The following is a 24,791-nucleotide window of genomic DNA, read 5'->3' as shown; positions in this document are numbered from 1 at the left end:
GGCTGGTCTTGTGATTAAACGTCTTGGAGCGAAAAGGGTCAGTCAAAATATACAGCAAGTAGGGCCAGCTGAGTGACTCAATTGGTTAAGAACCCAAGCTCTGAGCAATAGCGTCGTCGGTTTGATTCCCACATGGGCCAGTGAGCTGCACCCAAGCTGAGCTGCTGCTAAGCTGCCAATGGGTGGCAGGATGGCTCAGCTGGTGAGAGCACATGCTCTTAACAACCAGGTTGCCGGTTTGACTCCAGCATGGGATGGTGGGCTATGCCCACCTGAACTAAGATTGAACCCACCTGCAACTAAGATTGAATATGGCACTTTGAGCTGAGTGCTGNTGAAATTGACTTAGAAGTGTTGTGAGTAGAGCATTAGAATGGGAACTCAGAAAACTTGGCTTTTCTGTCCAACTTTTTAGCAAATCACTGTGTGAGTATGCGCAGTGAACATTCTCACTGGGTTTCATTTGCCCTGTTAAGATAAAAATCCGTGCCTCTTCTAGTTTTAGAGTGAATATTGGTCTAACCCATATGCAGAGATTTCTCCTGTCATGTCTAGAGGTTCAGAAGGGCTGAGTTTGCTGTCCAAATGCTTGAAACTTGGCTCACCTCTCACACAAACTCATACTTGAACATATTCTATTTGTTTCACAGCTCTGGAGAGCCTACAGTATGTCACAGCCATAGTCCTGGTCTAGAGGTTGGTCTCCTGATACCCTTTTTTTAATCACTCAGCCTTTTGCACTGCAGGTAAAATTCAAGATTGTAAATATATACCTCTTTAAGTTTTAGAATTGTGTAGTTGATTCAGAAAAATTTTCATTAAACTGAATTTAACCAGCCCATCAGTATGCCGTCTCTGCTTTATAGTTCAATCCTTCAAGACTACAGTTTTTCTAAAGAAGTTTTTCTTCAAGTTTAATCTAATATATAACATCAAAAAGAACTTGTTTTTATAAAACCAAAATCCATGTGAGGAAAATTCTCAGGAGATAGTAAAAGCATAAAACAAATCACAATAATGGTACAGCAAGAAGAACCAATGAAAAGAGAAATCAAGGAGAGGCTGAGTGACTTTGTACAGTTTGTAGAAGAACTCAGATAAAGTGATGCTACTAAGTCCTAAGGCCATGCTTTTCTATAAGCTGAGCCTAACATTTATACCTGATGGAGTTTAATCACAGGAGGGATACTTAAAGAAGAACACCAGGAGAATCAACATATTTGTACGCAAACATCCTTAGCTATAAACTCATAGTTAACTGCTTTCAAATGTTGTTGGCCCCTCAAACTTATCAAGTAGCACATATACCCACCCTCCTAGTTGCCATTTTTCATTTTGAGAATAATGAAGCTAAAACTTTGAAATTTTAAGTGTTAGAAAACTCTGTTAATCAGCTTATGTAAATATTGTGCTCTGATTCTTTCAGTTCTCAGGATGGAAACACTTGCGGGTCAGCCAGGGTTTTTACCAGCATGAATTCAACGTAGCTCTTTCCACAGTCATCGGCGTCATGGAGTTGATGGGACATGGACAACAATGTGCAACAGAATTTGAAAAACCAGACAATGAGTTCTACACTGAGCATGCTATTGAAATTCATTTGCCACATTAGACTTATTTTATCTGAATTTCAGGTCGTCAGGTCTCAGCTAATTAAGTTGGCTCCACCAATTAACCCAGAAGCCATTCCTTGATTACTGATTTGTGGGGAATAAAGAAGGCACCCTGCAAGAGGAAGGAACTGAAGTGCAACCACTGCTGTCAATTAGAGAGGGAACCATGGAAAAGAATTTGCAAAGGCTTCACAAGGTACAGGGAATGGCATGATTAAAAGAGAGAGACCATTCTCCTCTTAATTACCTGTAGCTCAGCAGGCTGCATGGCCAAACAAGTCCACTGCAGGGAAGCTGAATATTGATCCTGAGGGCATTTTTCAAGGGGGAGAGAGGTCTGAGCTAAATTAGTTTTGCCGAAGGGCTTACAACAATGCTTTTGCTTGAGTCCCAAAATGAATAATGAGCTTAATAACAGTGTGAATGTTCACAGCCTTTCCTCAAAGGCTCTCAACACTGTCTTCACATTACTATCTTCTTTTCCACATTCCTGAGAAGTTGGATGGAAATGGAATGATTCAGCCCCATTTTACCCTGAAGCTGTCATTCTCACCACAGGGACTATTATTAGGGATTCAATGATTTTACCTTCAGCCCATTGCTTTTCTTACTCTCTATGTTCTAACTACAGTCCCTGTTTTAAGGTCTTTTGCCTCAAATGCTCCTTTTCTTTCCATTCCCTTGACATAAACCTTGACCTAGGTAACTCCACTTCATCCTTCAGGACAAGCTTCAACTTAGAAGCCTCAGAAAAAAGTGGTCCTCTCAAACACATTGTCCTCTTCCTTGAAGCGTTTGAACACAAGTATAAGTAATGCATTGTTTGTATCTGTGTGTGCCGGTTCTTCTCGCTAGATTGTATATTTAATAAGATCAGGGCCTTATGTCTGAATGATCTAACCCTGCATGCTCAAGCATCTTGTTAACATCTGGCATACAACAGGCACTCAAAATATTTTTTAAAATAAAGAAATGGACTCCAGGGCTGGCCGAGCGGTGCGTTGGTTAAGAGCTGGCTTGGGACACCAGCTCTGAGCAGCAGGGCCCCGGTTTGGATCCCACATGAGGGCCAGGGACGTTACACCCTCTACAGCTAAGATGGTGAACAACAGCTCGACCTGGAGCTGGGCTGCCATGAGTCACTGGCGACGGCGTAGGCTGCAGTGGGGCTGGCTGGCAGTTGGCTTGTGCTTTCATGAGCTGCCATGAGTGGCCATACAATGGCTGGCGAGCGACTGCCTCACCCGGGAAGAGCGCAATGATAATACCAACATGGGCCAGTGAAGCAACGTCCTTCAAAACTAGACTGAAGAACAAAAAGGACACCAACTTGTCTGTTCTCCTTCACTGATTCCTCAATGCTGTTCCCCTCCACCAATTCCCCAATACAAATCTTTGGAAAATAAAAAGGACTCCACTGAGACTCAATAGATGCGTGAAATGATTGGATGGAAAACTGAGGGTGATCATCCACCACGACATTATCGGACAAATTGTTAGTCTCTGTTTCCAAGAGACTAATTCCTCAGGTTTCAATTAAGTCCTAAGGAAATGAACATAGTCTCAGTCCAGTCCTAGTGCAATAGGGAGAGCACTGGGGGCCCAGCATGAATGAGTCTACAGATACTCTCATTTAGTTAAGTTAGAGAATTACAAGGCAGGGGTGGTGGCCAGGGCTCAATATCTTTTTTTGGGTAAGTGCCAACTTTAATATGGTGGTAGACAACTAGTATAAACAAGCTATTGCGAGCAGTTAGGACATAGGATCTCCTCCTTAGTGCCTTCAAGCCTGGGAAGGGAACTGAGGGTGTATCGATAAACTACTGTGACAGCACAGAGAACAATCCAGGGATTGTTTGCTCATTTGGTCATTAATTCAACCATTCATTGAGCCCGTATTACATGCTAGTCACTGATCCAGGAACAGAGGGCAGGTAGTGAAGAAGACAGTCAGGCCTGGACACCAGATTGAGACAAGTGAACAGAGTCACCCTAGCAGATCCACAGACCTGCAGCAGAGCTCCCCAGCCAACTTGCGGTTAAGTGAGCAAAAATTAATGCTTATTATTCTATGCCATGAGATTATGAAGTTATTTTTTTGTGCAGCAGAGGCTGACTGATATAGGGCTGACAGTAGAAGAAGGGAAACTAGTTCCTATGCAACTGTAGTCATCCAGGTGAAAGATCATGACAGCTTGGTGTAGGATGTGGCCAGTGGAGACGGAGAGAAGTAGATGAATTTCAGGTTATCTTCTAGACATTGAATCAACAGAATTTTTGATGGATTGACTGTGGGGATAAGGAAAAAGGTTGAATCAAAGATGCCACCTAAGATTTGATTTGAATATCTGCAAAGTGGGTTGTGCTAGTAAGGGAGATGGGGGAACTACAAGAAGTACAGGTTTGGGGTAGATAATCACAAATTCAGCCACGAGGTGTACAAAATTTGAGATGCCTGGTTCAACGGCCAAGTGGAAATATCAAGTAGGCCGCTGGAGACACAAGTCTGGGGCTTATGGAGGAGGAAAAGAATGGAAATGTATATTTGAGAAATGATCAGCTGATAGGTGGGATTGGGGGACTAAATGAATATCTTGCAGCGTGGACTGGCACAGTAACCCAAGAATTTTGGAGACCGGTATTTAATACCAGAATCATGCTCCACTTATGTCCATGTTTCTAGAATTTTTGGGTCCCTATGGGTTTTTCATGAATATGTGAAATAAAACTTGGGTGATATTGGAGTCTGGAATCAGAACTGAGGTATGATTGGATAGAACAGAGCCTGCCCATTAAATAAAGGCATTCTTATTGAGTTGTAAAAATCACAAGTAAAAATCAACTTGTGATGAGCACCAGGCTCATAATACTGCCGTTTTGTGTGGATAATGTTGATGAAGCAGGTTTTGCCCTGCTTTGCTGTTTCAGCCAGAATCTGCAATTTTATTTAGGTATCAAGACTTCATTGTCCTTTCTTATCAATAAAATGACTCATAAGGAATCCCGGTACCCATGGGTTTTGGACATTTGAGCTCAGTCAGCCAGCTGCTGGGGCCCAACAGGGAGCCATAGAGAAGAACTGCTGAACAATTTACTGAGCATGAAAAGAACATGGCCAAACGTCCTTTCACCTAGGCAGATTTCCTAATTTTGGTGCTCTGGGCCTTGGTTTGCCATTGACTTCTTCGAGTAACTTATTTTCTATTACTTGTGTTGTTTTGACTATTTCTGGGCTTTGATGCTGTTTCACTTTGAGATTTTACAGGTGAAGTTACATTTCCTTGCCTTTGTCTCTATAACCCTTTACCTGTCCCCACTGGATGATTACCTTCCCCTTCTCAGCCATAGCGATTCAAGAAGGTCCAGTGGGAGAATGAAGAAGGTGGGAAGGAATAGGTCACACATGACTTATAATCCGTGAGAAGGTGTAACACAGATGTTAAGTACCCAGCTCCCACTAGCTGTATTTCAAATGTATCTCACATTCTACTTTCCGCTCTCACCACCCTAACCTGAAGTGTCTTCTAACACTGCAATGTTGTTCATAACTGTCTTAAACTGCTATTTAAATCTTTTAACATTGGTTAATTTTTTGAAAGTTTGCTGAATCTTTCCAATTGTATTGCACATTTGAGAACAAACTATCCTATGTTCAGTATCAATCACACTGAGGAATGATTATTCTATCCTTTCTGACTCTAAAAACATGAATACATGAACAGAAATAAACCAGCGGATTCTTTTAAGCATCTATACCAACTATGCCCTTTGTACTAAAAACTAATGTGCTACTTTGTACTCTTGACCCTAAAATAATTTTTCCAGCTTTACTGTGATATAATGGACATATCCTAAAAAATGTATGTCTCTCAGCTCAAAGGCCCATCAGTAGGCTCTCCCCACATTACTGTTAAATTATGTCCATTTCTTTCTTCAAGATGTTATTCAACATTTGCCTTCTTGCTCTGGTATTGTTAGATTCACTACCAGATTCCAATAAGAACCACCATTTTTGGTATCACATGTGTGACTATGGAAGTAGGTGTGGTTGATTGCAGAATTTTTAGTAATTATTCCATGTATGTTTTTGATAATTCTACTTAGGTTTGCTCTGTTTCCTGTTCATGTATAAGTGACTTCAGGGTAGAACTTCTAGAGCATGTCTCTTGTCACTGCTCACAGCTTCTCATATACTCTTCACATGTCATAGGATAGATGCCTAAGTTACAGTCACTGATGATAAATCTTTCTGGAGAAATTCAGCAAAGCTAGGAGATATTGTGTTCTTTACAACCAAGTTTGTAGCCTGGGGAAGAGATCACTGAAACACTCCAAGGACTCAAAGCGAATACAGAATAGCTGTTCCCTTCTCCTGTGGATTGGTAAGAAATCTTTCCTTCTTGGAATCTACATTAAGAAGGGATTAATCAGATACCCAGAAATATCTGTGTCTAGACTGATTATAGAATTTACAACTGCTGGGTAAATTGGAGCCTCTCTACTTCATTACGCTCAGAGTTAAACATACCCCAAGGCTACCAGCAAGCTAATAAAAATAAAGTGGAGAAAATTATATGCTTTAAGAAGTTCTTTTAAAGACAAATCTTGTTTAAGAAGATTTAATACAAACATTAAGAAAGACTAGTAAAATGTTAGAAATAAATTTCCAATTCTATTATTTTGATATTGGGTTGTCGGAAAAGTCATGATGCATTTTTGCAATGAAAAACATAGAAAAAATACATCATGACTTTTCCGACAACCCAGTAGAGCAAGAGCTTTTGATTTGGGTTTTAAAAGTGTGTTTAAAAAAACATTAGCACCGAACAGCAATGTAATAATGCCAAGGCTTTTGAAAAGCTCAAAGGAGGAAATGCTGTTTTCTCCTTGTTTAGCAGGGAGACAGTGTGATCCAAGACAATACTGCATAATGGTTTGACTAATGTTTGGCCACTGGAGCCAAATTTCTCCAGTTCAAATCCTGGCTTTAAATCCTATGAGCCGTGTGATTCTGGGCAAGGAACTTTCTCTATAAAATAGGAAGATAAGTGTATCTATTTCATTGGATTTTTCTATTATGTAAGTAGGTAAATATACTTAAAAGTGCTTTGAACAGTGACTGGCATGTGGTTCATGCTCAGTAAGTGTGAGTGGTTATCTCAATCACCTCTTATACACGAAGACTTCTAAAGGGCTTTGAGATTTCAAGGAATCTATTTATTAGGGTCTTCCTATTTCAAATGCCTTACTACTCTTGTAAGGATCATGAACAACAAGGACAACTAACACGACTGCAGGCATAGCATGTTTCTGGTACTGTGCTAGTCTAGGTTTTCAACAGATTATTTCATTGAAGCCTTGCAACAACTCTGTGCAGTACGTACTATTGTTAGCACAATTTTACATATATCAACAAAACTGAGACTAGGAAAGTGTTAGTAACTTGCCTATATTCACAAAGTTAGTAAGTGATAGATCTATATTTGAACCCAAGATACTCCATTCTCCAGCCCAAAATCTCTGTGGTACTTAAGCCCTTTTGTTCATTCTTTAGGTGTTATTTGTTTAGGTGATTTGAACGTTTTCTTTCTCATCCTCTCCTCTCTTTTTTATTGCTCTTCCCTGTGACAGTCTACTCCCACCATTTCAATTACAGATGATCTGCATGTCTATTCAGTCCCAATCTGCTGGCTGATTGATCTCTATCCTATAATCCCAATTAGGGGCACCTCCATTTGGGGGCTACACACTGCAAAATCAACATGGCCTGAACCATACCGAGTACATTATTGTCCATCTCAAATCATTTTCTCTTTCTCACATCTTTATTTCTTTTCCCCTTACCCTTCGTTCTCTAAGCTTTAATGTGACTTCACTTTCTCTCAACATACTCAAGCCCAGCCACCATAATCATCATCAACACCTAGATCTATAAATTCTGCCTCTGTAATTTCCTTTAGATGTATCTCCTCCATTCTGTTCCTACAATCACTATTATAATTCAGAAGCTCATTATCCTAAAATGGGCACAGAAGTTCCCAGTGGTTCCCATCAGAAAAGATTCCCCAGTTTTCTGCACACTGAATCAAGACTCAGCTTTTCAGCTTGGCATTTAGGGTCCCCTACCTACCTTTTAAACCTCATCTCTCACCAATGTCATTCACATATCTATCCTCCGGACCAACAGACCACTGTGTTTCCTGAGCACAGCACACGTTAGCTCATGGCACTGCTTGCGCTGCTGCCCCACTGGATCAACTCTCCTGCATCTCTGCCTCTGGACATTGGACCAAGCTCATCTCTCACATCACTTCCTCCATGAGGCTTTTTCTGATCTCTACAGGATGTGAGTTGTTACTTGTGAAGCCGTCCAACCTTCTGTCCTGGCCTTACTCCACTTATTATAATAACCTCTGTCCCTGTCTGCTCCACTTACTAGACTGTGAATTCTTTGAAAGCAGAAGCTAACATCCTTTGCCAAAACCAAATGTGGTCTCTATTTTACAGAGTCACGATAAACTTGAAATTAAAATGCATGTGTATCTTCTGATTGGCCAACCTGCTAGAGCTTGTTGCATTATGAAAGGTACTGTGGAGAGCATGTTAAAAGGGCATAAAAGAACCTGAAAGCAAAGGGGATAGACTAAACATTTTGTTTGAGAGTTAAGTATGGTCATACATCACCAGCTTAAGGAATCTAGATAGGAGCATGGCAGGTAGATTCCTTCACCTTCATAACCCATGGAGCAGTCCCGTTAATTGACTCATAAAGTTCTTGATCCTGATTGCAAAGGTCAACAAGATGGATAAACTGGTACTGTCTTGATCTGGTTTGTGCCATACAGTATATTTACATAATTTGGTGAGCTTGATGAATATTTAAAATGCACTTTCCAAAAAAAAAATTCTCTTTATTACCACAGTAACTCTGCATTAATTTTGGACATGTGATAATTTGGATAGGAGGTGGAACAGACTATTAAAGATACCTTGAAACTGGCCTCAATGGAAATGGAGTTTAGCCATGCTGGTGATGAATTGATAGGGGTAGTGAAGAATATACAAAGGGAAGCAGAAGACAGGTAATTAAGAACCTGGCTGGATGACACCCAGGGGAACAAAACACAGACACCTCAAAGTCTGACACCAGCAGGAAAAGGGAAAAACAAGGACAATGAAAATCATTCAAATATTAAAAATAGAGTATATTGCAGTATAGGAAAGTAAGCAGGTGGGATGGGGGTGAAAGGGAACACAAGAGAAGCAGATGGGAATATAATGATCACATCATGTCAATATATTTTGAGGTAAATTCTCAGTTGGTCATACTTAGACCAACTGCCATGATTGCTTATTAGCGGCAATGACTTTTTGAATTCACTTGACCAGCCCAGCTGGATTTATTAGTCTGGAACTTCAAACTGGGGGAAGGGAGAAAGATCATAACTATAACGTAAATACAGGTGAATTAGTATTAGAACAGAATCTTGGGAGACAAGGTACATTTTTAAGAAAGTATATTCAGCACATTATACTAGGGCAATTATAGAATTTTTGTAGACTTGGAATTCACTATAAATGGGAAGTGACTTGTATAAAGAATAACAACATTTAGGGTTGCTATAGCATTTTTTTTTTCTTAAGGAAGTTTAGTTACCTTTTATAGATATTCAATTATTCTTGATTTTTATTTATTCATTCATTCACTCATCCATCCATCCATCCATCCATCCATCCATCCATCCATCCATCCATCCATCCAGCAGTCTAAGCACCTGGAGGCACAGCTTCATTTAACTCTGTGAAACAGGTGAGATGACGATATTAATAAGCCCCATCTTTTACTAATAGGAGAAGCACCGAGAGGTGATGAGCCCAAGCCTATGCAGTGAGTTCCTTGCTGAACCTGGCCCTAGAGCTCAGCACTCTGTTTACTGGACACCCCTCTTGATCCTTGTCTGGCCTGATTCTCCCTGAGATTTTTCTACCAGCTGCCACCTACCTGTGGAATTTATCATATTTATGGATAGGAAGCAATGCAAAGGGTCACCTTTTCCTTGTATGTACCCACAATTATGCCATCTTAGGTCTGGAAGGCATGGGGCACTTGGCACTTACTGTTCACGAAGACAGCAAACCTCAGGAAGGACAGGTAACGCTCCCCTTCAATGGGGTTCCAGCCCACATCAGGGTACCCTTTGGCCAGAAGCATGGGGCAGCTCTGTAGCCCACAGCCTGCCAAGTAGGTCACCACCTGCCAAGAACAGTACAAAAGTTGTGTCCAAGTTTTTTTTACAAGATAGCTGTGAAGCCGGCAAAATCCTGGGGCCTGACAGACTTTTGTTTTCCTAGAAGCTAGAGAGAGTCCAAGACTTCTAAAGTACATAACTTAGATTTGAAGTGAGAACCTCCAATGCATTTTTGTTTTCAAATAATCAGCAAAACCGATGGTCACTGTTACATAGGAATATACATGTGCTATTGGTTGTCTGGTTTTCCCAGTTCTGGCAAGGGGGAGGTGCCATTTAAAAATAGGTGTAACAAAATAAATAAATAAATAAATAAATAAATAAATAAATAAATAAATAAATAAATAGATAGATAAATAAAAAGATAAATAAAAAGATAAATAAAAAGATAAATAAAAAGATAAATAAATAAATAAATAAATACATACATACATACATACATACATACATACAGACCTAACTAGGGTGGCTAGTTAGCTCAGTTGGTTAGAGCGCAGTGCTCATAACACCAAGGTTGCCGGTTTGATCCCCCTATGGGCTACTGAGTTGTGCCCTCCACAACTAAACTGAAGACAACTATTTGACTTGGAGATGATGGGTCCTGGAAAAACACACTGTTCCCCAATTAAAAAAAAACAAACAAATAAATAAAAAATGAAAAATAAAAATAGGCCTGACGAGTGTGTGTCTGTGGAGGTAACGGTGGATCGAGGCTGGCCATGTTCACTTGGCCATGGTATTTCAAGACCAAAGATTCAGTCACTGGTTGGCTGACTCTCAGTGGGCCCTTGACTCATCAGGGGTCCCCACTCAAGTTCTGTAACAGTCGTCCAAAGTGAAAAGTCAAGATATTAAGGTTGGGGTGGCTAGTGAAGAGGCCGCGGCCAGTTAAGGACTAGGATTGGTAGTGCTCTCTTTGCTTCCAGGTTACCAGACACTTGTCACAAGAGCTTAGCTCTGTGATCGCGTGGAAGTTTTTAGAATCTGTCTATGTTTTGGAAGGTGTCAGGCAAAAGCCTGGCAATTAGATCATTGCTTGAAATACAGTTGCTTGAAATACAGATGTTATTCTAATTTTATATCTACAGGGGGAGAGAAGAATCCCCTAGGCTGCAAAAGACTCATAGTCAGGAATGGTGTTTTTTAATTTTTTAATCCCCAGGGCCTGGTTGGTGCATATTAGGTGCTCAATAACTGTTTGCCAAATGAATCATGTATTTATTTGCTGATGTTACATACTCAAGTCATTTTGCAAGAATAATGAGTCTAAGTCAAAACTTCGTAATGAACCACCATCACACTTTTTCCTTATTAAACCAGTAAGGATACTGTTCTGTTGGGAGTTTAGATTTAATTTGACCTTTAAAAATGGCAGGAGAAACATTAGTAAAGGCAAGGATTAGGCAGAGCTGTCAGGGCTACAGGTATAGAGCATTTCACTAGCCACTAAGATAAATACCCGTGTGTCTCTGTGTGTGTGTGTGTGTGAGGCGACGGGGAGGGGAAGGAGGAGGGTAGGATTGTTTTTTGGTCTTAAAGGACCTAATTTCCATTTTGATCAATAGGAGGGAGGACCTGAAGCATTTACTGGTCCTTTCTCTTTCTCTTCAGGAACGAAACTTGGGTGATTTCCTGACACGGGCCTGAATAAAGTCTGTGCACTGTGTTGAGTTGCCAGAACCACTTGGAAAGGGGGCAGCAAACCTCATCATCCCCCTTTACAGATTTCCCTGAGTCCCTGCTTCTCCCCGCTTAGCCTCCTGGCCTCCACTTGTCATGTCTTACATCTTCCAAGGGATGCTCGGGGTCTTTGTCGAGCGGTGTCATTTGAAAAGATGGACTGTGACTAAGGATGGGGTGCTGAATACTAAGTCTCGTGCCACTGTCCGGTTGTAAGAGAACCACTGGCTACTTTTTTCATAGCAGCATCAGTTGTCATTTCACCACCTAGAACCCCGTGTAATTTATTTCTGTTTAAATGCATGAATAATAGAGTTTAATGGAAGTCTGTCCCACAGTAGCAGAAACCAGGAATGCACATGGCATTTGTGGAACCACTATGTTACAGTGTGCGGCTGGTGGCATAGCATTTGAGTCTGTGTGTGTATGGGGAGGCCATCTTGTTTCTGTTCCAATCAGTTCTTCTCACTGAAACCAGGTTGTGATTTCTAAACTGCACATCGTGTTCCTCCAATGGTTTCTATTGCTCTTGGCTCTACAGTGAGGTCCTATAACAGAACAGCTAAGGGCACGGCTTCTGGGGCCAAACTCTCAAACCCTGCCCCTGTCACTCACAAACCCCACAACACTGAAGATGTTACCTAATCTCTCTGTGCCTCAGTTTCCTCTCTTATAGCTGAGGACAATAACAAAAAGGCGTGTTCTGAGGGTCACGTGAGTTAATTCAGAGGGGGGCCTGGTGCATAGTGATTCTGTAGGAATCTGTAGGTGTATTATTCTATTATTAATAGTAATGGTAGCACAATGTCCATTTCCTTACAAATACACCTCATTTCTCACACTTCCCCCAAGCACTCTGTGCTCTAGTCATCCCCACATTTCTGATTCTCAAGCACACCATGCTCTCCTCTCTGAATCTCAAACATTCCCGGCATGCACTTCCCAACAATGGGGCTGATTAGCATCTGCTCACCCCTCAGCTCATCGCTTCTCTCAGTGACCTTCCTGACCCCAGGCCAGGGTTAGGGCCTTCTCTCTCATGCGCTCTCAAACCCACTACACACTGGATGACCTTGGACTTGTCCTCCTCCCCCTCATTAGAATGCTCTTCTCCACCCTCAGAAAGTGCACTGTCTCTCTTGTGAGCTATTGGGTCAAGGACACAGTCCCAGGATGGGATAGAGAAAGGCCAGGTGCATCAGCCCCCACTGGGCCTGCAGTTCACAGCCCCAGCGTGGGCAGCTCAGCTTTGTCTCGTTTGTACATGGACAGGACATGTGTGGGCATCCTTTACTTTATACTGGTTCTACAGCTTTCTGTCATGTCTCTTTCTTTAGTGTGTGAACTTCTACATCTGATGACCCAGAAGTTATTAGGAACCACAGGTGTGTCTGGTAACGTTCCATGTAGACCAGTGAATGTGGGCCTCCACATACACGAATGTCCACATACCCTTGGGAGATGCTCTGGTTCTAATTATCGTGTGGATGCCAGTTACTCACATTCTACCACATTTCCATCGTGTGTGGAAGAGGTTCTGATGGGAGCCCAGCCTTTGCTCTGCCTTTGCTTGGCTGGGCTGCACCACAAGCAGGAAAAAGCAGGCACACTGCCTCCCCAGGGCCAGTTACCTTCTCGAGGTCTGGCTCCTCTAAGCCCAGCGCTAACTCATTGTTGTCCATCACGGAGGAAGCTGCCACATCCAGCGGAGTGGATCCCCTCATCGATGGGGAGGCTGAAGAAAGAGGAAAGGAGTGAGGAAGGGGCAAAGAGACCACCTCTCGCTGAGCTGATGTTGCAGTGCATATAATTGGCCAAAAGAGGGCAGCAAACACACTAAACCTGTGTCACATCGCTGCTCTCTAAGGGAACTGCCCCGCGCAATTTCAGTACAGCTCTATTTGCTATCCTTCCTCCGCACACTCATTATTGATTGTGAATACGGATTAAGTTAGAAAATCAGTTCAAAGGACCAGCTGGGACCACGTATTTTCAAGTGCTTTTCTAACATGAAACTTCTTGGGGCCCCCATTTGATGATCACTCCAGGCTCAGTTGTCACTAAGCTAAAATGACTTGCCCATTTCTGGGGGCACCACTTAGAATTGAAAAATAATCTCAGACAGCATTAGCTCATATAGACATCAGGTCCAATGTTGTTTTTGGTTTTCCTTGTCTAGTTCTTAGGCTAGAATTAAGAAAAACTTCAGGTAGGTGGCATTTTGCAAATAGGTTGGTAGCCTGAGGTTGCATTTGATAAATGGGAAACCTGAGATTTCAGATTTCATGTGCATAGATGTGTGTATTTGCGTCTTCCACAAGCTCATTTGATTTACATTCAGAACAGTGAATAAGGCATACGTGTTGTGTTGCTTTGCTAGTGGTGGTGATGGATTTACACTGTTTATCCACAGTTGCTCTTGGCCAGTCGGCCTCGCATCTATGGAAAGCACTGGCTGGTTGGCTAATGGGACAGGCATGTAACCTGCAGCTAGCCTGCCAAAGAGAGATTGGATCCATGACCTTGGTCTCATTGGCAATGATCCCTGGTCAGCTGAGTGGGCTGGGAAGGACTATATCCCCACACTGTATCTTCAATTTCAAATGGCATTTTATAAACCCTGAGTTCCTTGGTCCCAAGAGAGACGAGGTAAAATTGTGTGACTATGCCAACACAAATCTGTCATCTGGTAGCAACATCTCTCCCTAGGATGGAGAGCAGAGCAGCGACGTAGTATCATTTTTCACTTGTTTATAGATCAGGCAGGGGCCCTTTTTATTTTTTGAAAACCCCACAGTATGCATGTGGCTTATCTCCCTTTTATATCCTCAGTGGTCAGCAGGGGGAGTGTCACCTCTGAACCCAAATATGGAAGTTATAACGTGACATACCTAGGCCAACACTGCTGTTCTCCAGCAGGTAACTGAGATGCTCAAACATGGCCTTCTGATTTTGCCGGCTAATTCGACAGAAATAGCAAAGGAAGCGGCAACAGCTAGCAACCATCTTTGGGAAAGCAATCTGTAGGGAGGAGGAAGTGTCAAGGAAAAGAATCGATCATGAGGTCTTTCTGGAAAGTCTGACTTCAAAGAATTGAGGTCTTACAAGCTGCCAACAGTCTGGAAAATATATTTTCTCCTTACTTCCAGTTTGTGCCAAGATGTAGTCACAGGAGAGAGAGAGAGCGCGCGTACGCCTAACAAGAGGCTTCCCAAAATATTGAGAGTGAATTATAGTTCCTGAACTATCTTCCTTTCCATGGAAATAGAAGTCAAACAAGAATCCCAGTCACCCTCAGATGTCACGTGAAATTGCACGACCCTGCACCAGACTATTGTTTCTAACTAGCAGGGGAGTGGACAGAACTCTGATGGAAAACTTCAGGAGGGAGCTGGGTGATCAGAGCCGAGGCCCGGCAGTGTACCAAACCTGAGTGCTCCGGGTCAAGGCTGGCCCCTACAGTTGTAAAAGCCTCAAGAGCATCACGCTCCTGGGCTGTGAGCCTCCCCCAATGCCTTCTGTTCTTGATAACTGCTCTCCTATGGGCTCCTGCAGCACTTGTGATCTGCTTCATACAAGTTAGTACTGAGATGCCATCTTACTGGGCTGTCAGAAAAGTCATGACGCATTTTTTCTATGTTTTCATTGCAAAACTGCGTCATGACTTGTCCGACAACCCAATGTATTATACTGTTTTCTGTGTTTGACTTGTCTGCTTAACAAAGCAATTAGCATCTCCAGGGCCTGGCCACGTCTTATTTTTGATCCAATCATGTTCAATAAATGGTGCCAGTTGTTGTTTGCTTTGCTCAGGATCCTAGAAGGCCCTTGATTTCCCCTGTTGGAATCATGAGGGGTGCTTGAAGAAGTAAAATTCTGAAACCTAGCGTCTACGTGCCTGCTGAGGCATCCAGACATTTGCTCAGGGATCTTCTGGAGAGAGTCCACTTTCCCAGGAGATCAGAAGAAATCAAGGGAGAAAGAATGTGAGCTTGGCTTCCAGTCTTCCTTCATACCCCCAGCTGTCAATGCTGGTGGCAATGCTTTCTTAGGACCCAGGCACTCTGGAATTTTCAATATGTGAAAACATACCCCATCTACTGCCTTTACAAGCTATCTGATTCTGAGGAGGACTTCAGGCAAGTTGGGCTAAATACCAAGTTGGGCCCTATCCCTAATCCTTTCCCCTTGCCAGGAGGAGCTCGCCCTAGCAGCAGGCACCTTACAGGGGGGTGGGGTGGCGGGCTTGCAAGGACATCATCAGGAGCTTGGCTCACACAGGAAACACGCACGCTCCCGAGGGAACTCTGCCAGGATCATTATTAAGATCTTGTTTTCTTTTAAAACAGCCTTCTCCTGACGCAGCACAAAACACACCAGGCTCCTGAGTGGAACCCAGAGGAATACCCACTGGGAAGGAGCAGGGCTGCAGAGTACGGCAAACGCAGCAGCCGAACAGCACAGTGGAATAAGACAGAAAAGCCTCTGAGCTTCTCTCCTCACACGTCTCATCCCACCTCTCGGCTCCTCCCTGGAACTGTGCGCGTCCCGTCCCTCCCCTTCCCTGGGAAGAGTAGCTGAGGCAATGGACACCAGCCATGTGGCTGTAGACAGGTCGCCTCCAGTGTTCCTGCCCAGGGGTTGAGATCTGGCTAAGTTCTCCTTGTAGCATTACCTGAGATTTCTCTGCGCCCAACACGTTCACCATCACCTCCATCACTGTCTCGTGCATGCCGAGGACTCGCATGAGGTTGGGGTGCTGGTAAAACACCTTGTTGTTCATTATGTCTCTAGGGTAAGGATCGGAGAGAGACTTCAGCACTTCCTTATTTCAAGGCTATGGAAATGCAGGGATGAGGACACACAAATGCACACACACACTAAGGGTGAAGTAATGTAACTGTGACAGGCTGAAAAGATAATAAGACGGCACTAGGTCAGTTGGAACATATGCAGAGTGCCTTTTTTAGCTGGTAGGAATATTCTGGGCTCTTTTATTTCTACTAAGTACATGCTTTCTGTCTTGGAAAAATTTCCTTGTAATGTCATTAAACGGTTGCCCCTTGGTCCTTTTACTTGCAATAGTTTGAAGGCAGCCCAAATCACCGGATTTCTCTTCCTCCAGGTACTCAGGGTCTTCCTTTATTTATTTTTTTTCTTTTCTCGCCTTCTATCTCTGTCTCTGTGTACTTCAGTTTTCTTAGTGATAAGGCTGTATCCTTTTCCTACGGCAATTGTACATTAGGTACTAATGATGTTTGGGGACAGCAGTCCCCAACCAATAAAGTCATCAACAAAATGAAAAAAGAAGTATGTTTTTAAGTCATTCAGTACAAACAAAAGCTGCAGGCAAATCCACCGACAGAAGCAGCCCATAACGGGGCTGTGTGACAGCTGGCAGTGTGGTCACTCTCTGCCCACCCCTACCACATCCCTGCCCCCGAGTGTCGCAGCTGCCAAGAGGAGATGCCACCAGGTTTCACTGCTGCCATGTCTACTGCGAGGGCTGAGGGGGAGGCTAACTTGGCTGCTGTTTTCTCTTCCCATAAAAATCTCTTTATTTCCATTATAAGATTCCCCTATGGAAATGAATTGGAGGAATGTGTGCACCCCCCACCCCCACCCGACCTGGGTGTCTTCAAGGTCCCTGTTCTGGACCTCGGTGACAGATGCTCATTTAATTTGCTGGCTCAAGGGTAGTGGGATGGAACATGCGGCAGCAGGGAGGCTGCAGTTCTAGTTTTTCATTTTAATCAAGTAAAACTGTGGGTTGCTCAGTGAACCTTTTGGAGCCTCAGTTTTCCCATCTGCAAAATGGAAGTGTTACAATACCTAATTAAAAGAAATCTTTCTGATGTCTAAAATGCCTTCTTTTTGATAACATGGCTTCTAAGGAAGAGACGCAAGCTACTGTTATGGGTAAAGGTGCCTCAGAACTGACAGAAATGACCCTCTAGGATAGTGCTGAGAAAAGGGAGGGAGCAGGCAGTAATTTTGCAGACGGAATTTTCAGAAGATTTCCAGTCAAAAGCAGGAATGCTCATAAGTTTTCTCTCGTGTTGGGGTGAACACACTGTCCCTTGCTCTGAATTTTTTCATTGCCTCCCAGAGGCTGTTTTCATCAGATTCACGCTAAATTACTGGTTTTTTTTCCCAAGAATCCTCCCCACTTGTTCTGGTAATGTCCCTTCACCCTGATTAGCAGGTATGGCCTCTCAGGTTATCAACAGTGAACTGCTGTGGCAAGGGCGTGCCCACAGGAGGGGCACACAGACTGTACACAATGCGATCCTGGAACACCCACTCAGCAGGGTAAGCCCGTTTCCCCACTTGAGGCCCTTCTGACAGACAGCCGTGCACATAACTGTGAATGGCCTACCCCAGCCCATTGATCATGAGCATCTCCTCTTCTTTGCCCATCCTGACACTGAGCAGGCAGCGAATCTGGCCCAGGGCAGCCAGCAGGTTGATGGTGTCGCCCACGGAGGCCTGGCTGATGGTGTAGGTCTTCCGCAGCGCCTGCAGCAGCTCCCCGATGCTGTCGTACTGTCTCCGGAGGAGGCTGAACATCATCCGGACTAGTTCTGCGTCCTGGATCTGGTCCTCTTGGGCCCAGCGGATCATCGTCTGTGAGATGAGCTCCTTCAGTGTCGCTAGAGAGACAACAGGAAGGACCAGTTTGGTGGCCATCCCGGCTCAGGGGGAGCTAAGTGACTCAGCTACTTCATTCAATGATAATGCACACTGTCGGTTGATCTGGGCTAAAAAATTATTTTTTTTAAGGATGGGGTATGGCATGCAGACCAGTAGAATATATTATCAAAAGACACATATGTGAACCATAATACAGGACAAGAATAGCACATGGAGTGAAGTGGACTATGAACATCCTATTAGGTCCCAAGGCTTTGCAGTGGGACACCTGACCCCCAAGCACTGAACTGTGTTGCCTGGATCTCTGGCAGGAGCCAGCTGGCACTGCACCATGGACTATCTTCACAAGCACTGAGAGAGGAAAATCAGTGTGACTTTGAATTCAGAATTTCTCAGGGCTCATACTGGTTGCACAGAAATACCACTGGCTGTTATCAGTAAAGATCGCCAGTGGCACTCGAACCCGTTATGGGACTTTCAAGGGGTTAGACTCAACAGCCCTGAACAGTGCTCACTGGCAGTGGTGTGAGAGGATGAGCAGAAGGGAGACCTGAGCAGGAGGACAGAGCAGAAGGGGACCCTGCCAGCATGGCTGGGGAGGCACTGCTCACCCCGCCTCATGCCATGCACAGTTCCAGAAGGTGCCAGGACAGAGGTGAGATATGCTGCTTTTAAATTATAATTGCATCCAAGTCTGGCTCTGCCTATCACCTTCCTGTAAGGTATGGCTGGCACCAAGATCCTTAATTCAGACCTGGTGATAAACACAGAGCTCAGGGGACAATGAAGGTCATAGAGTCCATCAGAGAAAGGACTGGGAGTGAACTCAGATGGGTGTCTTTGGTCATCTGTGCCATCTCTAAAAATTGAGTGTTCTACCTTCCTATACTATATATGGCGCATGTCTGCTCTACATCATTCAGTCCTGGCTCCTCCTAAGGACATAAAAATAGAACTCCAGAAGAGATCTAGAGATAAAGGATTCATTTGATTTACTGCTGTGTCTATCAACCCTGTGGGTATTTTAGGTTCAGATGGGAGACATTAGCCAAAAAACTTAAAAAAGGATACCGAAGGCAGAGAGAAGCTCCATTAAAATATATTCCTAAGAGATCTCACTAGGCAGGCATTGCTGACTAATAGCTGTTAGGTTAGATAATATCTTAACCTTCTGGTGGGGGGAGAAGTTATTTATGGGCTAGACTGAGCTCTTCTCAGGAACCTGTTTCCTCAGCAGCCAAATGTAGAAGTTCCTATGTCTCCTACTTACTATTCTCAGTAAGGAACGAAAGCAAGGCAAAAACAGAGACATTCTTGGACCCCACCTAAGTTTTTCTAGTCCTGTAAGTATAATTCCCTCTTTAGCCTGTATTTTGAGCTGAAAAAAATTTACAGTTCTTACCAATACCAAGCAAATTCTCTGCAGAGATTATACACATCATTACAGTCCTTGCCACGCATGAAAGGCAACGATCAGAATTGTTAGTCAGCTCAAAGTCCATCTTCTTTTTAACAGGGAATTTTACAGAGTCATAACGAAACCAAGTGAATATTAGCATTTCCGTAACCTGACTTTCAGATGAATTCAGGGTCTGGGTGAGCGCTTAGCCTCACAATGATTTAAAAATCCAAGTCAACATTTATAGTCTAGTGGAACATTTACAGCAAAACATCTCGCTTGAGGGCAAATGGGACAGAACATGGCCCTTTAGCCTGGAAGGACGCAGCAGGAAACAACCCCCGAGTTCTTTGCCCAGACTAGCCTTCAAGGGAAAAATAAGAGAGTGAGATAAAGAAATGTGTGTGTGTGACCAAGCTAAAGCTCAGTTAAAAAAATGTGACCCCAAGGTCACGACAGAAAAAGCAAGACTTATCATCGCTGTGTTATTGATGGACAGATACAATTCGATGGAAGGCATGACATTTAAGGTCATTCTTATTGATTAGGGTTTCCAAATATGAGACTGAGCTCCAGAAAGTGAGAGAAAGAATTAGAAAGAAATGAGAAGAAAACTGTGGGGAGGGGAAGAAACATTCTCAAGAGCCCTGAAAAGCACAGTGTATTTTGTGGCTGGACATACGCCAGAGACCTAGCACCCACCAAGCAAACCTAGACTGAACTGAGAAAATGAAGCTTTACCCGTGACAGCCATGCCACTGAAAATGCCTCAGATTTTAATTAGCTTCCATGAAACAGTGGCAGAGCAACATAAAGGTACCAGAGTCAAGGGGCTAAAAAAACACATGTTCTAGAAGGTCAGAGGCTCTCTGTATATCCTGTGCATCTGACGATTAAAATAATTAATGCATATAACCATGTCTGGCACATATTGAGGACTTTATAAAGGTTAACTACTATATTATCTATACCAGTAGTTATAAAAAGGGTGGTCCACAGGCCCTTGGGGTTCCCAAGATCCTTTAGGCAGTTCTCAAGGCCAAATGTATTTTCATAACAATGCTAAGATGTTATTTGCTTTTTTCATTGTGTTGGTAGCTGCACTAACGGTGCAAAAGCAATGGTGGGTAAAATTGCTGGTGCCTTAGCATGAAACATCAAGTCGGTGGTGCCGAACTCTGCTTGTCACTGCAACATCCCCAGGAAAATGCCCAGTTTCACATAAGAATGTTCTCAATGAAATATAAACATTATTAATTTTATTAATAATAAACTCTTGAGTATACATTTTTTTTTTTTTAAAGCTCAGCCATCCTGCCACCTCTTGGCAGCTCAGAGGCTGCTCAGCTTGGGCCGGGAATCGAATCGCTGTTGCTCAGAGCTCAAACTCTTGAGCAAGCTCTTAACCAACTGAGCCACTTGGCTGGCCCTTTGAGTATACACCTTTTTAATACCCTGTGAGACAAAATGAGAAATATGCTTAAAGCACTCCTGCTGTGTGTCAAAGGACAGTGGTTTTCTTGAGGAAAAGCACTTGTGTGATTGAGCTGTGAGCTTATTTCATGGAATACCAGTTTTAATTCAAAGAACCACAGACAAACTAGGTTAAGCAATCTTGGGTAAATGACAGACGTTTCCTTAAAAATGAAAGAAGGAAGCCTGTCATTTCAAGGAAAACAACCAATAGCATCTGTGGTCATAATATAATTTGAGCTTTCAAGTGAAAACTAGAATTTTGGAAAAAGTTTATCTGCCACTATGAGTTTGACAGCTTCCCAATACTTAAAAAATTTTCTTATTAAATTGTTGATATTAACAAATGTGATTTTAAAAAGTTTTATAATTAAAGATGTCAACATTTGGAAGCTCTGCATAACTTGGTGAACCAATAATTTCCCAAATGCATAATATTACAAAAACATTCATAGGTAAAAGATCCATTCAACAAGCAAGATACACCAATGGATTTAGCAGAACTAAAGACACTCACAAAAGAAGACTTCCAGAACTGCTTCAAAAAGTGGCAAGAACTATGGGACAAGTGTGTTCGAAGCAAGGGGGAGTATTTTGAGGGGGACTAATGGCAATGTGTCTTTTACTGTAAAAAATTTTCTTTTTAACTTATACATTCACCATGTTGTTTGATCATACCTCGTACCTCCAGTTGTGTCCCTCCTAAATAGTTTATGAATCAAACATTGTTTTCTGTTAAGTGCCCAGTGTTGGGTTAAGTACCCTAAATGAAACTATTTCAAGGCACAATTATTATGCACAGCACTAGTTGGGGAAAGCAAATACATACATGTGGAGCATTTAATGAGAAATAGAGTATAAAAAATAATGGGTAAAACTGCCTTTCCCAAGATATTTAGGAAACAATACAATTCATTAGAAGGTACAACGTCTACAGTAATGTATTAAAAAGAAATTGAGAAGAGAAATGATAAGATCTTCCTCTCTCGTTTTTTTCCCCCCAATGGGTCCTTTATCTAAAGTTCTTTATTTCTGGAATAGGCCCACATTACATGGAGACTAAAGAAGCAGGGAAGGAAAAGCTCTATCACGAAGTTAAGAAGGACGATGAAAGGGTCTGGTAGAAAAGACTGCTCTTGGCTATGACTAACTTGGAATGCCATTTGCCTTTAAGAGATGGCTCACACAAGTAGTCCCTGTAGTAAATGCTTTTAGTTTTTTCTGGTATCAGTGGGGAAATGCTGACCATTTCGACAGCAAAGGGAGTCAGTCAGTTCTCAAGATGAATTTGAACCTCTTTGTTAACCAAAGAGATACAGCTATATTAAGAACAGTTACAACTAAATTATGATTTCATTTCTGCTACTTTTCTAAATTCATCTTTGGAAATGCTGCCCTTTAATCACTAAAAAAAGTCAAAGCAATCAACCAACAAACAAGACACTTAGGAAGCATGACCCCTGAAGGGGACAGACTCCAGGAGAAAGGTAAGGGTGAGGTGGAGAGCTTAAATCTACATTTGTCATAATGTATGTTTTCTCTCTCTCTCTCTCTCTCTCTCTCTCTCTCTCTCTCTCTCTCTCTCACACACACACACACACACACACACACACTCATGTGCCTAAATTCTCCACTTAAAGCCTCTACCAAATGTAATGAAGTTGATTCCGCAGTCTTTGCTGCAGCTCTAGGATTTCTACCCACTGATGTACCTGTTTCATGAAGGCCTTGTCAAGTGCACAAGATAGTTCAGCTCATGTGATGTTTAAAAAGCTATAGTGTTCTTTTCCAAAAGGAAAAAGTAAGAAAGAAATATGTGTAACCAAACACTTCTTTTCTGCTGAGATATAAAATCAATCCTATGAAACAGAATGCCTTAGGGAAGCTAGTCATGTGGTTTCCTTGACAAATATAAATGGTTTCATTTATGAAATTATTAACATTCTGGCTCACTCCACTTTTGCAATTTGTGTAATTAGGGAGAGTCACATTTAGGCAATTATATCAAATATATGATCTAGAAACGGCATTTTAAATGATTGTCCAGGTTAATTCAGAATGGAAATATTTCTAAGGCATTGTATTATTTAGGAAGTCTTGAGGCCTGAAAGATACTTTAAAAGAAAAATAGCTACTTCACAACGTGATTTCTGGACTAGTCAGGCATTCCACAGAAGAAGAAAGGGATAGAGAGCCTTTAAATTAGACCTAGCCTTAATACATCAGGTATTATTTGTTAAGTTGTTTACTTTCTCCCACTTGCCATTTTGTAACCTGCTACTGGACCTCAGGATCCATCATTCTGTGAACCTTACAAGAACATTCTCTAGAGTCACCCACCGTATTTGGTATAACTTTTTTTTTTAAATGGTCAAATGACCAGCATTGCAATGCCAACTACAATAAGAGAACGGTCATTTATTCTCATGGTGTAGGTTTAAATTTTTAGGCTGCAAGGGTCTGGAAAGAATCTTTCTTTTCTATCTCTAAATTTAGATCTGAGTCCAAGCGGCCATCATGCAATGGAGTGCATACTTATTATCAAAGAGCAGATGTTGGCCGCTGGCAAAGCAGATCCCTGCAGTTGACAAATTGCAAACTGATGCTGGTGTTACATTTCTTTGAGTGTGCTCTTAAATCTGGCTCGGTTTGGAAGGAAAAGCCTTTTGATTACATCGAGGAGAGGGAGCAAACAAAACTGTACTATACCTAGCTTGAACTTGGAAAGCAATTGACAATGCTCACGCTTACAATTGCAAAAGAAAAATGATTATGTGCATCTAAATTACGTACACTTATTTTTAAATTCTAGGTGATTAAAAAGTCAGCTTGTGGTATGCTGTGAATGCTCTGGAGGCATTAACAGGTGGTAGATCATTTTCAAGTGAAAAGAACAAGTGTATTTTGACCTCTGCTTTCTTCCTGCCTGTGGTAGGCTGAATAATAGCTCCCCAAAGAAGTTCACCTTCTAATTCTCTGAACCTGTGAATATCAGGGAACCTTATATGGCAAAAGGCACTCTGTTTATGCGATTAAGTTAAGGATCTTGACTGGGGGAGACTGCCCTGGATTATTGGGGTGGACTCAATGTAATCACAAGGAGCTTTACAAGAGGGAGGCAGGCGGGTCAAGGTCAGAGAAGAACATGCGATGACAGAAGCAGAGCTGGGAATGATACCCGTTGCTGGAAGGCGCGTTTGTCAAAGAATGCAGGCCTTTAAAAGCTGGGAAAGGCAAGAAATAGATTTTCCCCATGAGCCTCCAGAAGGAATGCAATGCTACCAACCCACTCATTTGAGATTTGTGACCTCCAGAACTGGGTGATAATACATTTATGTTATTTTATGTTTTATTTATTTATTTTTTTAGCTGAGCCATCCTGCCACCTGTTGGCAGCTCAGCGGCAGCTCAGCTCAGGCCGGGAATTGAGCCGGTGACCCTGTTGCTCAGGGCTCGCACTCTTGAGCGAGCTCTTAACCAACTGAGCCTCTCGGCCGTATTTTAAAGTTTGTGATAATTTATTACAGCAGCAATAGGAAACATATATTCGCACTGATAGAAAGTCCTGGGTTAGGATATCTGAGTCCTTTCCCAAAGCCACGGGTCAGACTGCAGGGTCTCCGGGAACAAGCTGCTATAGAAGCACGCACAGAAGGCGGGTCCTGCGAGAGATCCACTTCTCGGTTTTTGCTGAGGCAACTGGAGTAAGCGACAGAGTGCTGA

At 42.6% G+C, this 24,791-nt stretch overlaps 1 protein-coding gene across 1 annotated transcript in view; it reads right to left on the bottom strand.

The window, feature by feature from the left end:
* Positions 1-24,791, bottom strand: part of RYR3 (ryanodine receptor 3) — a 358,095-nt gene that overhangs the window by 132,903 nt on the left and 200,401 nt on the right. Inside the window, exons 39-43 of the mRNA XM_019627208.1 lie at positions 17,922-18,195; positions 16,218-16,332; positions 14,434-14,563; positions 13,174-13,277; positions 9,732-9,867 (exon numbers count right to left, since the gene is read on the bottom strand). Of these exons, the coding sequence (XP_019482753.1) occupies positions 9,732-9,867; positions 13,174-13,277; positions 14,434-14,563; positions 16,218-16,332; positions 17,922-18,195 (759 nt within the window). The remainder of the gene's footprint in view (positions 1-9,731; positions 9,868-13,173; positions 13,278-14,433; positions 14,564-16,217; positions 16,333-17,921; positions 18,196-24,791) is intronic.

This window comes from Hipposideros armiger, unplaced genomic scaffold (assembly GCF_001890085.2).
Source record: "Hipposideros armiger isolate ML-2016 unplaced genomic scaffold, ASM189008v1 scaffold_724, whole genome shotgun sequence".
Classification (NCBI taxonomy): Eukaryota; Metazoa; Chordata; class Mammalia; order Chiroptera; family Hipposideridae; genus Hipposideros; species Hipposideros armiger.
Note: the sequence above shows the minus strand (reverse complement) of the source record. Positions and strands in the feature narration are given on the sequence as shown.